This window comes from Ascaphus truei, chromosome 8 (genome assembly GCF_040206685.1).
Source record: "Ascaphus truei isolate aAscTru1 chromosome 8, aAscTru1.hap1, whole genome shotgun sequence".
NCBI classification, from domain to species: Eukaryota; Metazoa; Chordata; class Amphibia; order Anura; family Ascaphidae; genus Ascaphus; species Ascaphus truei.
This window is the reverse complement of record NC_134490.1, coordinates 81,338,058-81,353,686: the sequence shown is the minus strand read 5'-3', so window position 1 is coordinate 81,353,686 and position 15,629 is coordinate 81,338,058. Positions and strand designations below refer to the sequence as shown.

The 15,629-nt window shown below is 43.2% G+C and overlaps 1 protein-coding gene across 1 annotated transcript; it reads right to left on the bottom strand.

Moving 5' to 3' along the window:
* Nucleotides 1-9,851: 9,851 nt before the first annotated feature.
* Nucleotides 9,852-14,560, bottom strand: LOC142502049 (interferon-induced protein with tetratricopeptide repeats 5-like). The gene is made up of 2 exons (XM_075612843.1): nt 14,429-14,560; nt 9,852-12,552 (listed from the first exon to the last, which is right to left on the bottom strand). The coding sequence occupies exons 1-2, from the start codon at nt 14,431-14,433 to the stop codon at nt 11,085-11,087; spliced, it is 1,473 nt and encodes a 490-aa protein (XP_075468958.1). The 5' UTR covers nt 14,434-14,560; the 3' UTR covers nt 9,852-11,084.
* Between the last annotated feature and the right edge of the window lie 1,069 nt (nt 14,561-15,629).

Sequence of the window (15,629 nt, the reverse complement as noted above, 5' to 3'; positions counted from 1 at the left end):
TGAGTGCGCTGGTACGCAATGTCGCTGTCCAGAGAGACGCGAATGAAGCCCTGCAACAGGCGAATGCAAACCAGCAAGAGACAAACCGCTTGCTGAAAGAGGAGCAACAGCGGTTCGCTCAGGGCTTACAGCAGGAACTCGAGATCCTGAGGGAGACTATCAGTAACCTTCCACTGGCAGCGGCAGCCCCAGTTCCGAAAATGACCAGGGCAAGCCACTACCTTCAGAAGATGGGACCCTCGGATGATGTGGAAGCCTATCTTCTCACGTTTGAACGCACGGCACAGAGAGAGGGATGGCCAGAAGCTGAGTGGGCTGGTCTAATCGCACCCTTCCTAAGCGGCGAACCCCAGAAGGCTTACTTTGATCTAGAGCCAGCCGAAGCTAACGTCTATGCAAAATTGAAGTTCGAGATCCTCGCCCGCCTCGGCGTAACCACGGCTGTTCGCGCCCAAAGGTTTCACGCATGGTCCTTCACGATGGATAAAGCCACCCGAAGCCAGATGTATGACCTCATCCACCTCGCCCGGAAGTGGCTACAACCCGAGATCAACTCAGCAAGCCACATCGTGGAACGGTTGGTCATGGACCAGTTCTTGAGGAAACTTCCCTCTGCCTTACGCCATTGGGTCAGTCGGAGTGACCCCCACAATGCGGATGAGCTTGTGGCCCTCGTAGAAAGGTACAATGCAGCAGGAGAGCACCCGCAACCCACAGTCGTGGAGCAACCCCACTACCCGAGGTTCCAGGACTCTTCCAGAGACGGTAAAAGGGTACCGGGGTTAAGGGGAGCTGAAGAGCGGCGACCACCTTCACGCAGCACCAGCAACAGTGGTTCGCACACTAAGGGCAATAGCCAACATGGGGAGCCGGGAAAAGGCTCTAAGTGGGACACAGACTATGTACCTAAATGTGTAAATTGTCATGAGAGGGGCCACACAGCAAAAATCTGCCCACTAAATGATGAGCCCATGCAATGCAACAGCGTGGAACCTTATTCGCTGTTGTCCCAATGTATGGGCCCTAGCCCAGAGGACCCCTTGAATAACCATCTGTGGGCATTTGTAAAGGTTAATGGTAAGCGGGTTCGGGCACTTCTTGACTCTGGGAGTATGGTCACACTAGTGTCCGAATACCTATTGCCCATTAAGAAGAAACAGGTAAACAGTTCACAAAGAGTGGCAATTTGTTGTATACATGGGGATAATCATGAATATTCCACTGTTGATGTTTTTTTTGAAACAGAATTTGGTTCTTTAGATTTCAAGGTGGGTGTTGTACCCAAACTGGCACATGATGTGTTAATAGGGACCGACTTTCCCCATTTTCTAAAAATGTGGTCCCCAGCTCAGAATAGCGCCCAGAGTTCAATAGCAGACCATAACGAAGTGTTAGAAGAAACAAATCCTTTCCCTTTTTCAGAAATGGAGGTTGACGAGGGCCCAAATAAGAAAGGGGAAAAGGAGGAGTGCTGTGAAATTCCCTTCCCCATCACTACTTTGGTAGGGAATACCCCAAATCAAGATGTTGATCAGGCACTTACCACCCCAGTACAGGATAATACCCTCGCTGACCTAGAGGTCAGTCCTGGGAGTTTTAAGAAGGCCCAGTGGGAGGACCCCACATTAGCGGTAGCAAGGGGAAATATACGGGACCAGAATAGTACTCATGGCCAACCAGATAGGTCACTTGCTTACCCCTACTTCGAGGTAGAGAACGACCTAGTATATCGGGTTGATAAAAGAAAATCAGTTACAACTAAACAATTGTTGGTACCACGGACATTCCGTAACGTAGTATTACACCTCGCACATAGTCATCCATTGGGGGGACACCTAGGGGTGGAAAAGACAAAAGAAAAGGTTCTCCGAAGCTTTTATTGGCCTGGGGTTCTGGCAGAAATTACAAACTATTGTTCCTCATGCCCAGAATGTCAGATCACCGCCCCGTTCAAAGCATACCGCAGCCCATTGGTACCCCTTCCCATAATAGAGGTACCATTTGACCGGATTGCTATGGATCTAGTAGGACCCCTAATAAAGTCTGCTAGGGGACATCAGCATATATTGGTAATATTAGATTATGCTACCCGATATCCGGAGGCAGTTCCCCTACGTAGCACCTCTGCTAAAAATATAGCAAAAGAGTTAGTACTTCTGTTTTCCCGGGTCGGAATTCCTAAAGAGATCTTATCTGACCAGGGAACACCATTTATGTCCCAAGTAACAAAAGAGCTATGTAAACTCCTAAAAATCAAGCATCTCAGAACCTCAGTCTATCATCCACAAACAGATGGTTTAGTGGAAAGGTTCAATAAAACCTTAAAGAGCATGTTACGCCGGGCGGTCGATAAGGATGGGAAAAACTGGGACTGTTTGTTACCATACCTGTTATTTGCCATTAGGGAAGTTCCCCAGTCATCCACAGGCTTCTCCCCGTTTGAACTATTGTATGGCCGACATCCAAGGGGCTTACTGGATATAGCCAAAGAAACTTGGGAACACGAGGTTACCCCTTACAGAAGTGTAATAGAGCATGTTGCCCAAATGCAGGACCGCATTGCTGCAGTCCTACCCATAGTGAGGGAACACATGGAGAAAGCTCAAGAAGCACAAAGGAATACGTATAATAAGGGTGCTAGGGTCAGAATTTTTTTTCCAGGTGATAGGGTACTAGTTCTGGTTCCCACCGTGGAGAGTAAATTCCTTGCTAAATGGCATGGGCCATATGAGGTCTTGGAAAGAGTGGGAGAAGTAAATTATAGGGTAAGGCAGCCAGGTAGGAGGAAACCTGAGCAAATTTACCATATAAACCTACTCAAGCCCTGGAAAGATAGAGAGGTCTTGTTAACCCTAGTACCCCCAGGTCCGTCAGAGAATCAAGAAACTGACCCAGAGGTTAGCATAGCTGAAACACTGTCCGTGCATCAGAAACGAGAGGTCCAGAGTTTAGTGAGAAGGAACAAAGAAATCTTCTCTACACAGCCAGGTAAAACTAACGTAATTAAACATGACATAGTCTCTGAACCGGGGGTCCGAGTTAACCTTAAACCATACCGAATCCCAGAGGCCAAGAGAGAGGCTATAAGTTTAGAGGTTAAAAAAATGCTAAAACTAGGCGTAATTGAGGAATCCCAAAGTGGGTGGAACAGCCCTATAGTTTTAGTCCCAAAGCCAGACGGTACAACAAGGTTTTGTAATGACTACCGGAAACTAAACGCGGTGTCAAAATTTGATACTTATCCTATGCCCAGGGTGGATGAACTTGTAGAGAGACTGGGCAAAGCCCGATATCTCACAACCCTAGACCTAACAAAAGGGTACTGGCAGGTTCCCCTCACAGAAAGGGCAAAAGAAAAAACAGCCTTCTCAACCCCAGACGGCCTCTTTCAATATAAGGTGCTGCCTTTTGGCTTACATGGAGCTCCCGCCACATTCCAAAGAATGATGGATAAAATTTTAAAACCACATGTTCGGTACGCTGCCGCCTACCTGGATGATGTGGTAATCCATAGTGAAGATTGGCAGTCCCACCTTCCAAAGGTCCAAGCTGTGCTCGACGCAGTTCGGTCTGCTGGACTAACTGCTAACCCCGCTAAATGCACTATTGGTCTGGAGGAGGCCAAGTATCTGGGGTATTCTATTGGTAGAGGGTTACTCAAACCACAAACACTCAAAGTAGAGGCGATACAAAATTGGCCAAGGCCAGTCACAAAAAAACAAGTAAGGACCTTTTTGGGGTTAATTGGCTACTATAGGAGGTTTATTCCCAATTTTGCAACTAAGGCAACCCCACTAACCGACCTCACAAAAGCAAGAGGACCGCTAATGGTAAAGTGGTCCCCCGAAGCCGAACAGGCCTTTAGAAGCCTGAAAGAAGCTCTCTGTGCCCAACCAGTGTTGGTCACACCTGACTTCTCCAAAGAGTTCGTAGTCCAAACCGACGCATCTGAGGTAGGGCTGGGGGCGGTACTCTCCCAGGAGTCTCAAGGGGAGGAGCACCCCATCCTTTATTTAAGTAGGAAACTAAATCCCCAGGAGAAAAATTACTCCATAGTCGAGAAAGAGTGTCTCGCAATAAAGTGGGCTGTAGAGACACTCAAGTATTATCTGTTGGGGAGAAAGTTCCGATTGGTCACAGATCATGCACCCCTTACCTGGATGTGTCAAAATAGGGAGAAGAACGCTAGGGTGACCAGGTGGTTCCTAAGCCTACAGCCCTTTAAATTTTCTGTGGAACACAGGTCGGGGCACAAACATGGCAATGCCGACGGGTTGTCAAGGATGCACTCCCTAATATCCATGGTCGCTCACCCCTCGAGGTCTGAGCTGGGGGGGAGGATATGTGACAGAAACCAGGGGTTGGTAATAAACTCCATATACAGGGCTCCCAGGATACTGAACAGTTTCTGTCCTGTCTAAGCTGAACAGGGCAGCCTCGTGGTACAGGCACTCCATTCCACAGTTTGTCTGCTGCCTGTTTTCTGTCACCTGTCATGCTGATTAGAGTTCAGGTATATAAGACCTGTTTCCTGTTTCCTCTGGGCCCCGCCCAAGAGCCTGGAAGGCTGCTGAACTGCAGAGGGGTGAGAAAGCCTCTTTCCCAAATCGCTTCATTCATTCTGTTAGTTTGTCTAAAGACTGCAAAGGTACTTATTTTGTTGGTGGAAGTGGACAAGCCACTTCCAACTCTGAGTCAGGGACATCTAAGTTTAAGTTATCGCTCAGACGAGCAGCTTTTTGTTTGGCTTTGTTTTCTGTTTAAACTGTGGCAGTCTCAGTGCCTGGGACTGAATAAACCAGGCATAGCCTGTTTAAAGGAACAGTACGTGACGTCTCATCATTTAACCTACCCTAAAAGACCGTGTTCTAACAGTCCCGGACAGACGGCGGAGCCCCGGAGTAAGCCGTTTGTCACAGTAAGCATACTAGAAGCATGAATGAGTAAGGGCATAATATGTGTATTGTGTTAGCATAAGGAACAACACAATGCTAAAATATTAGTGCTTTGTTACCCCAGTTGTATTCACATACACACAACTAAAGTAAAATTGAAGAGGGATTATATAACCTGTGCAACAATAACATACCGGTGCCACATCCCTTTGTGCACACAGCAGAGAGAAGAAAGGTGTGCAACCCATATTCATCTGTGTCCTACCAGAAGGGTATATAAAAAAACATTATTGTTAAGATAACATAATGTAAGTATAAAAGTAGAACTTGGAACATATATGTTTTTACTTACAAGAAAAAAATGAATTGATGAGATTCTGGCGTGTCTGGCCACCACTGGCTGTTTGTTCATTTTCAGCAGCTACATGGGTGGGATGCTCGTCTACCACAGGCTCAGCTAGGTCTGACTGTACACTGTGCCTCAGTGCAACATTGTGCAAAATTCAACAGGCAAGGATAATATCAGACACTTTTTGAGGCTTGTATAGAAGAGCCCCACCAGTTCTGTCCAGACACCTAAATCTGGTCTTGAGTAGGCCAAATGTCCTCTCTATAACAGATCTTGTAGATATATGGGTTGCATTGTACCTGTCCTCTGCTTCAGTTTGAGGGTTTAGCACCGGAGTCAAGAGCACGGCCTAATTCCGTATCCTGAGTCACCTATAATGAATGGAGCACACATAAGCTGACATTAGTGATCAAATTGTACAATGCCAACATTCCTAAATAAAAATGTGTTTTGTGTTATAACATGTAAATGTGTACTCACCCAGCAGCCAACCATGTTCAAAATGTCCCTCTTCGAACGCATGGAAGACTGAAGAGTTCCTCAGGATGGAGGAATCGTGACTGGAACCAGGGAATTTGGGTACCACATGCATTATCCTCATCGTCGCATCACATACCACCTGTACATTGAGTGAATGGTAGTGCTTACGATTGCGGTACACATGCTCACTCTGACTAGGTGCAATCAAAGCAACATGTGTGCAATCGATTGCACCCAGCACACATGGTATCCCTGCTATATTATAAAAGCCAGTCCTGACTTCCAGCCACTCTGTCGCCTCTGTAGGAAAATGAATATAATTCCTAGCGCGTCTATTGAGTGCATAGAGAAACTGGGTCAAGGCCCGCGAGAATGTAGATTGCGAGACCCCGCCCACTATGCCCACAGTTGTCTGGTATGACGCGGAAGCAAGATAATGTAATGAGCACAGCATTTTAACAAGCCCAGGGACTGCACGACCTCTGGCTGTGAAAAAATCTAAATCTCCCCTTATCTCCTGATAAAGAGATAAGATTGCTGCTGAACTCAAACGATAGCGACTTACAATCTCCTCCTCACTCATCCCATCTAACAGGGTTCTCTCCCTGTACAGACGCGGACGAGGCACAACTTGTCTCCTCTGTCTTCTCCTCTGATCTCCTGTCCCTCTACCTGTCCCTCGGCCTGTCCCTCTCCCTGTCCCTGTCGTATCCGCGTGACTGTCCCTGTCACTGTCCCTCCCTTGCCCTATATGATTCTCTTGATCATCAAGCATGTCATAGAAAAGAATGTTCCTCCGTCTCCTAAACAATCTCAACATTTTGAAATGAGTAGCTGTGAATGAGCAGGTAATGGGCGTCCTTTAAATAGGTATGTGATGATGTCAGGTGACATAGTAAAATGCAAGGTGTTACATTAACATAATAAAGTACTTCTGTGGCAAGCTGTGTGCAGTTCTTGTTATAAGTATTTGTTGTGTGTATTCTGCAGGGAATGATGATATTTGGCAATGATGTGACGTGAACCTTTGTAGAAACATTGCTTGCAAATAAATAGTTGCATGTGCAATGCATGTAACACTTGTGAACGCAACAGTCAGTCATGTAATTAGACAAAAAGGCTGAGATTGACGTGGGAAAAGTTTTGTGTAACATGTGTAATTAGGCATGTTATTGTGACATGTTGACAACAATGAATAGTCGTGTGCATATGCATGCATTTCTGTAATGAGGATAGTTGCTATAGAATGAGTTAACAAGGTGTCCCAATGCTGAATTACTGTACATGTGTGTATAAGTTAGGTTGAAGTGCTTGTAATGCTACGGTTACAATGTAAACATGCAATGTGATTGAGCGTCCAATAAGTGACGTCATGAAAATAGGGAGGACCCAAAACTAGATGTAAACATGAGAAGACAGATGTACATGAACGTTTAAAGATGCGTGTCACATTACAAGCATTGTGTAATGTAAAGGAACATGAATATACGGTGTATGTGTGACATGTGTGACATGTGTAACATCATGTAAATAATTGTCGCTCAGTTCAGTAAAATGTGTGATATGATGTGAGGTTCTCCTTTAAGAGTTGAGTATAGAATTTTCCCTTGGCACATCATCACATGATGAGTAATGTGACCCGCAAATGCTGCAAACATGTAAAAGTATAATGTTATGCAAATAATACACGTCAGCTGTGACACAATGCAGGGAATGCCCCCACACTGTAATGCAAATGACGTTTGTATTGTGAGCAATGAAACGTAAACAGTACTATACTGTTATACGTCCCCGCTCCATTGACTCCATTGATGTACAGAAGATTTTTTTTTTCTAAGTGCCGTTCCGGCAGCCTTAGCGATCGTTCTCCCCTCCAAACTGCCAACTTTAGTTGGCGGGAGAAATTGGCCATAACATCTCAATTTCGTAGTGCCGATCAGCCCCGATAAGCTGTTTTTTTTTGTTGAATACAGTCGATTTAAAAAAGTGGCGATCAGTGGCGAAAACAGGCTTATCGGCAGGCGAATGGCCATAACAAAATAATCGGCTCCGAAACCTGGCGAAATCAAGCACTTATCGGCGCTTACTGAATCTCAAACCCAATTTTGCCTATAAAATGGCGATAATTCCCTTATCAACGCTTACTGCATGAGGCCCTATGTCATGTGGGCCAATGGGAAGCCACAATGTCACCCCTTTCTCTTTAAACAGACATCTGGGCCCAAGCCGGAGCTGCTAGCGGCAGCCTCTTCAGAAGTATCAGATGATTATTTTGAGATTTTACTCTAATTTGGTTAAAGTAAAAAAAATCTAATCGAGTTGTAAAAAATATGTATCAAACTGCAGCCTATCAGCAGAGACGCAGCACAATGTTTATCAGTCGCGCTTTGTCTTCCCTGCCATCCCGTGAGGTTCCTGCGGGGGGGACACTTGACAAAACTCCATCCAGTGGATGAATCATATTCATATAAATATAGAAAACAATTTCATTAATGTAAAAAAAAAAAAAAATACAATTTTTTGTATGTACATGTCCCAGAAGAAGTCTAAACTCAGACGAAACTAGTAGGGTGAGGATCTCTTAGTAGATCTCCCAATTTTCTGTTGTATTCAGTACTTTTAACTGTCTGTCTATTTGCTGCAAAGCCTTATTTAAAACTATTGGGACTGTTATATCAATCTCAGAATTAAGCCCTGTGGCTAATCTCACCGAGTGAATGAAGCCAGCGTTATCCCCGTTTAGGGGAGTGACGTCACAATCAGAGGACCCGCGCAACTGCTGATTACAGCGTCCGAGCACACAGACGGAGAGAGCGGTTCCTGAGATTATCAGCACCTTTGATGCAGCGATCTGAAAGCATTTTACTGATGTGCCTGTTATTTCTGCTACATTGTAAGTAGCCTCTGTTGCTCGCGCAATAATTTTATTCATAAACGTACTTCACCATATTGGTATTTTTTTCATCTATAGGTACATCTCGTTGTGGAATTCGAATATAGGACTTGTTCACGTGTTTATCCTTCAGGTGTTGTATATCCATGCACCTGTGTCTCTGATTTGCGCCTTTTGTGTTTTTTTGTACTTTGTATTTACTTTGGGGTGGTGTACACCCATTACATTGTGGCAGCACTCATAGACATCATTGCAGCACTATTTTAAATCAGTTTTGCGCACCTTATACTTTTTTCTTTATATATATGTATATATATATACACACACACTCACACACACATACTCTTATTTATCCACTAATATGCGCCAATACATAGTATTTTTTAAATAATAGAAGGAGGGGGGATACAGCAGTGACCATGGTCCACATAGTGATTGGGGTTAAGGCAGGGTGCAAACTGGGGCGCGTGAAAAAAAATTTTGGGAGGGGGCCTGGCGCTTACAGAGGCCCCGCACTCTTCCCCCAACATTTAAACTAAATACCAGGGGAGTGCGCGGGGCCTCTGTATAGTCTCTTACCTGCTCTCCGGCGGCTTCTGGCGATGCGTCGTCATGGCAATGCGGTGTCAAATGACGCTGTGGGGTCACATGACGTAATGACGACAGAAACCCCAGGAAAAAGGTAAGGTCGGGGGGTCCGAGCAGGGGTGGGGGAGAGCAGGCAGGGGGACCCTGGGTTAAGGGAGATAACAACCCCCCAAAAGTAAAAGGAGTAAATTGTACAGTATATTGTTATTCTTGAGGAGTCCAAACAATGCATTGAAAGACTATACTTTCTGTATTTACCAATATTCTAATGCTTACAAACTATTTCTGACTAATTTGTTTTTTTTTAAACATCGACAAAATGTAACTTATAAAAACGTATTCACTTTAGTCCTAAGTGGAACTTCATCTTTAGAGAAAGATAAGATCAGATCTGATTTTGTTTTTTTGTAAACCGTATTGTAAAATGAAATCGGGATCTAGTGCAGGGCACAGAGGTCACTTGGTGGTGCTTTTGTTTTGCCAATTTGAAATATTGTATATCACCTAGTTGAATTTTGACATACAGCATAGCACTATTTAGTAAATATGGCCCCATATGTTTTATGGTCTAACAGCAGTGTAAATTATTGGTTTATTGAGAGCAAGAGCTGGATAAGTCTTGGATTTGAAGAAAGACACTAAAAGGTAATATTTGAAGATTTAATGCAATATTATGAAGACAGGTTGTAACAAGTCTACCGCACCTCAAACATCACAGTGTATGATACAAAAGCAAAGGATTAAAAAAAAAGATACAGTATATAACATTTGAAAATAATTAGAGCAACATTGTATTTGTCTTTCTAACATCCTGTTGGCAAAATGTAAAACACAAATAACATTCAGTTCAAGTATCACTTGTCCCTATTTAATATTGTATGCGGTGAAGACATTTTCCCTTTGCTCTGAATGATCTCAGCTCCATTCATCTGATTGTGGCTGGGATCTTTCCAATCCAGGAGAAATTGGCTTCACGGCGGATTGAATAGTGGCCAAGGATTCCCGGGTACAAAACTGCTGCAATTAACTGGATTTTATCTGTGAGAAATACACATTATTATAGCACCAGTTTTGTACTAGGGATATATACAGTATATTATATGCATTCATGCTCTGGTACTGTACATATTTTAACAGAATACATGTGCAAACAGACAAGTTATTCAACATTTCTGGCATGACATTAAGATTTGGGTTTTAAAAAAAATGTGGTTTTGAGTAATAACATCAGTTAAATGTAAAGAAAGACCATATATGATGCATCATTTTGTCGTTTTAAATTATTTTTACAACCTGCCTGATTAATACAATTGATATAAAAAAATTATGATGTGGTTTATTTATTTATAACCAGTATTAGTAAAGATTAATTATTGGGGTATTATTATTTATAATGGTCATACTGTGAAAATAATACATTTTGTTAATCTACATGATGAAATAACCCTGTTGCGTCAAATGCATTTAAAAATAATAATATTTGAGCAATTTTAGGTTAGTAAATAGGCACACGCAAGCACGATTTAAAATGAAATTTCTGTGCAACTATTTTGCAACATTTTTTTTACGCTTTGTAATGTAGATATCCCCAATTTATTTAATAGAGCAATGCTTACCCCTTGCAAGATTAGTATTAGATCATGACAATATTTACATTGCTTATAGGGGTCAATGTTAAAATGGATTTAAAGCAAAAGGTGACACTGGGCGCTCATTTGCATGTCATTTTCCAGAATCCCTGGCTGTAGTGAAGCATTGTACAGTATGCTTGGGGATAAGGGTGGAAAGCAGGGTTGTGAATGTGCTCACAAATTATACTTTTATTTGCCATACAAAAATGCAAATGTATTTCTCATTTCCCCATTGCAAAGCCTTTCATTCATATTGTCAGCTTCAGGTCACAGAGAACACTCAGGTATTCTTCATTGTCAGGATCGAGCTCACTGGCTTTTTCATAACATTCAATTGCTTTCCGTGTGTTTTGGTTAAGCTTATAGAGAAACCCAAGCAAGCAAAATCCTGTAGCATCAGAGGCATCTCTCTTTACCATCCTGTCTGCCAACCTTTTCAAAGCCACTTCACTGCTTTGCCTTTCTCTTGTTAGTTCGGATATCAGGAGTGCTTCTCTGTAATGTTTTACAGCTTCTGTTTCAGATCTCATGTAATTTTCTAGAAAACGCCCATAATTGAAATGGATTTGTTGCTTCTCTTCTTCTGTAAGTTTTTTAATGTCCAATGCTTTTTTGAATGTTTCCTCTGCTTTGTGATATCGCTTTGCTTCAGTATACATATTTGCTAAATCCGTGTATGCAAAAATGAATGTTTTTTTATGTTCCAACGCCATTTCAAAGTGAAATATGGCCTTTTGAATCAGCTCCTTTACTTCCTCTGAATGGTTGCCTGTATTTTGACTATATGACCTTCCATACCTGGCAGATGCGTTCTTTTGTCTAATCATCTTTTGTCTGTAACAAAGACCTATCTGATGATGCAGAAAACCAGAAGTAGGAGTTAGACCTATAGCTCTTTTCAAAACTTTAAGAGCTTCCTCAGTCTTTCCTGCTCTCCTGTAAAATTTAGCAACATAGCGAAGTACATAGGGTAGGTTTGGTGTTTGTTCTAGAGCTTCTTCAATGTACTTTTGTGCCTGTGTAACTTGATTTAAATCCTGAAGTTTTAAACCCAGAAGTGCCTTCACCACTGAATCTTTTGGATTTAGCTTTACTGCACGTTGCAACAATGGTACAGATTTACACTCATCAGCTGGACATCTTCTGCCATTGAAACCTTCCATGCGATACACTACTGTTGCATAGCCGGAGTTCCACTCAGGGTCGTCTGGATCTGTTTCAAGAGCCTTCTCAAAACACTCTTTGGACTTTGCATAATATTGTCCACAAAATTTTAACAGAGACCATCCCTGTTCACCGTATATCTCAGGCAGCTTACTGCTATCTTGCGATGAGCTTTTTAGCTCTTGGAAAATACTAGCCACCTTGTCAATGTAGATCTGAGCCTTTTCATATTGCTTGGTGTGGTAGTACACCCATGCATAGTTACCGTACGTCACAAGACACTTCCTGTTGGTTTCATCTGAATTTGCCTTGAGAATCTGCTCTTCAGCTTTTTCTAAATTGGCAATGGCTTCTGGGTAATCACCTTTCAGATGCTCTGCATAGGCCAACAGATTGTGAACCATGTATTTGTTCTCAGTGAGCAAATATTCAATCTGATTGTGCAGTCTCTCTTCTAGCTCAACAATATCACAATCCTCTTCAAGTAACCGCCATGTAAAATGGCAATTCAACTCTAGTAAGCGAGGCTTCAAGGTCGTCTTTGACTGTTCACTATTAGAGAAAATAGAAATGAAGAGCCAGCATTAGTCATTTGCAGGGACATAATGCACCCAAACTTTTAGTAGACAATATAACAATATAATTGACCTCTTTAAACAAATCTAAATATTCTTTCAGTCATATTTCCCTTTAGTAATAAGTGACCGCACGGCTTTTATTATATTTTAATAAGAAAGTATTGAAGCAGGGGGTCTCCGTGCTGAATCGCATTCATTTCAGGTCTGCGGACCCCCTGCTTCCTGAGTTACAGGCCCCGATATGGGGTGCCGGTATATATATTAAATTCTCCCGCGTCATATCCCCACTAAACATTACGATACAATACAAGCACCATTACAATACATTCAACAATTTAAACATGACGAGGTTACTGGCACCCCCTTAACGGGACCTGTAAATCGGGAAGCGGGGTGTCCCCGGAGACCCCCTGCTTAAACACTGTGTTACTAAGATAAAAGCTGCACGATCGCCTGTTAGAGGCGCGCAGGGAGAAAGACTGTTAGAGGCGCGCAGGGAGAGAGACTGTTAGAGGCGCGCAGGGAGAGAGACTGTTAGAGGCGCGCAGGGAGAGAGACTGTTAGAGGCGCGCAGGGAGAGAGACTGTTAGAGGCGCGCAGGGAGAGAGACTGTTAGAGGCGCGCAGGGAGAGAGACTGTTAGAGGCGCGCAGGGAGAGAGACTGTTAGAGGCGCGCAGGGAGAGAGACTGTTAGAGGCGCGCAGGGAGAGAGACTGTTAGAGGCGCGCAGGGAGAGAGACTGTTAGAGGCGCGCAGGGAGAGAGACTGTTAGAGGCGTGCAGGGAGAGAGACTGTTAGAGGCGCGCAGGGAGAGAGACTGTTAGAGGCGCGCAGGGAGAGAGACTGTTAGAGGCGCGCAGGGACAGAGACTGTTAGAAACACGCACGATACGCACGCACGATTCCAGTAGCTCAGATGCGCATGAACGTGCCAATCAGAGCTACTAAATGGCGCGTTCAGGGGAAATTTTGTCCGCCAACAAAAGTTGGCTGTATTGTGGCCAGATACCGCGCGCCTCAGAATGGCGAGTTTCACGCCAAGTGAAACTCGCCTAATTAGTAATTTACTGCACACCGCGCTACCGGAGTACCCTGCATAGGACACAATTAAATGCCAAACCTGCAGCGAATTTAAGCCTTTCTGCTCCGTTCCTCTCTGCATAAGCCCCACAGCCTGATAATGGCATTTGTATCCTGCTGTGCCTTTCTGTTATTTTTCACCCCTATTTCTTTGGTCAATATAAATATCACGTCCAAACTTGTTTACCCCATCACTGCCAAGGTACTTGCTACTCACTGCATTGCTGGTCCCCTGGCCCCAAGGGAGTTACACCTGCTCCAGGTAGCTTGGTATATGATGCTGAAGAGAGGATTAGCTTTCCACTCAAAACTAGAATGCAGCAGAGTGGGTGCTATGCATCAATATCTCTAAGCAGAGGGAGAACTGGAGAATTGTGAGCTCTGGTGCTAAAACAAATTGGCCCCCGCACCCAGATTTGATAGAAGCACAACACAGGGCTACCAGGGAATGGGCACTTTAAGGCCTTGGGCACCAAGGCATTGAAACCTGCTGAACCACCTATTGTTCCGGTGCTTTCTCCCGGCACCAAAACGGGTACAAAAACCATGAACAGATTGGTCAAAATCCAATTTGTTTCTATGGGAATGTTTTTGTACATACTTTGTACAGATCTGGTTCTGTTTTTATTTGCTCCAGTTTTGTAGCCGTCAGACTTTTATAAATAAACCTAACTGAGTCATCTTAATAAATAAACCCCATGTGGATATGCTGTGCAATAGCTGCGATACTAAGATCTTACCCTAAACACAAGCAACCAATTAAATATTTACCTCATGGTGATAACTTGCTTGTCTTTAAGATGTCGTCTGTGGCTGTGAAGATTAAAACTTGTTCTCACTGTTGAGCTTTTATAAAGAGGATAATAAATGATTTAATTTGTAGGAGGAGCAATGAAGGAAACGAAACTTGAAAGTGAAACTGATAGACAGCTCTGTGAAGCAGCATTTCTGTAAACAGTATCTGGGAAAGAGAAACTTACTGTATCAGTGTATTCAAACTCCTGACACCTGAGAAACCCTGCAGCTTATTCTGTCTGTTGTAAACAAATAATTACACACAAATAATCACCTAGGATTATAAATAGCCCCCTATAGTTGCACTCTAGGTAGGTGACAAAATATAGTATATTGTCAACTAGTAACTGGCTAAACAATTGCCTAGTCCTTAAATAGGATACACTGCAAAAAGGTCACACTCAAATAAAAATAACAAATACTTTATTAGAATGCAATAAAAACGACGAGACACTAAAAAAATGCACAACAGTGCATAGAGAAAATCCCCAAATGTGTGGTGTCATGGTGCAGAAATATGAACAGAATGTGTTCAAAACATATAGCTAATAGCAAATCAAAAGCTATATAAAGGCTGCACAGTCTCATACACACGTGTGGTAAACCAAGATAATGCTGTAATAATGGACAGCGCAGGGTAGGGCATAAAGGAGCTCAATGCAAACAAAATATGGTCTGGTGTATGGCATATAACCTCCTGCGTATGGTAATAAATAACAGCTATAAGTAGGGCTCTGTGAAGTGTCACTCGCCCCTGAAGAATCTCCGTCAAGGAGGGAAACGCGTAGGGCGTTTTGGCGTCAGCGCGAGGGATCTGAGAGAGACTGGTAGTATTGTTACTTTGTGTCTGTGCTCTCTGCTGTTGCTCATTTTAAATGCGATCGCATCCAGGTTTAAACAGGCTCTATTCACTCAGTGGTTCTTTGCTGAAGCCTGTCTCTGTACTGTGATTCACTGTGTCATTTTTACCTTGTAGCTAACAGACATTTACTGTAATTGCCAATTGTTGCGATTTATCCGGTATTTAACATCATCACTGCTAGCCTGCCAGCATCTGCTGCACACAGACACCTATTCATGTATGAATTGTCCTATGAATTGGTAGAAGGTTATGTGTACAGGGATTTTGCTGAGTACAAGTACTCACAGTATTGATTATATATTGACGGCTTGTTCA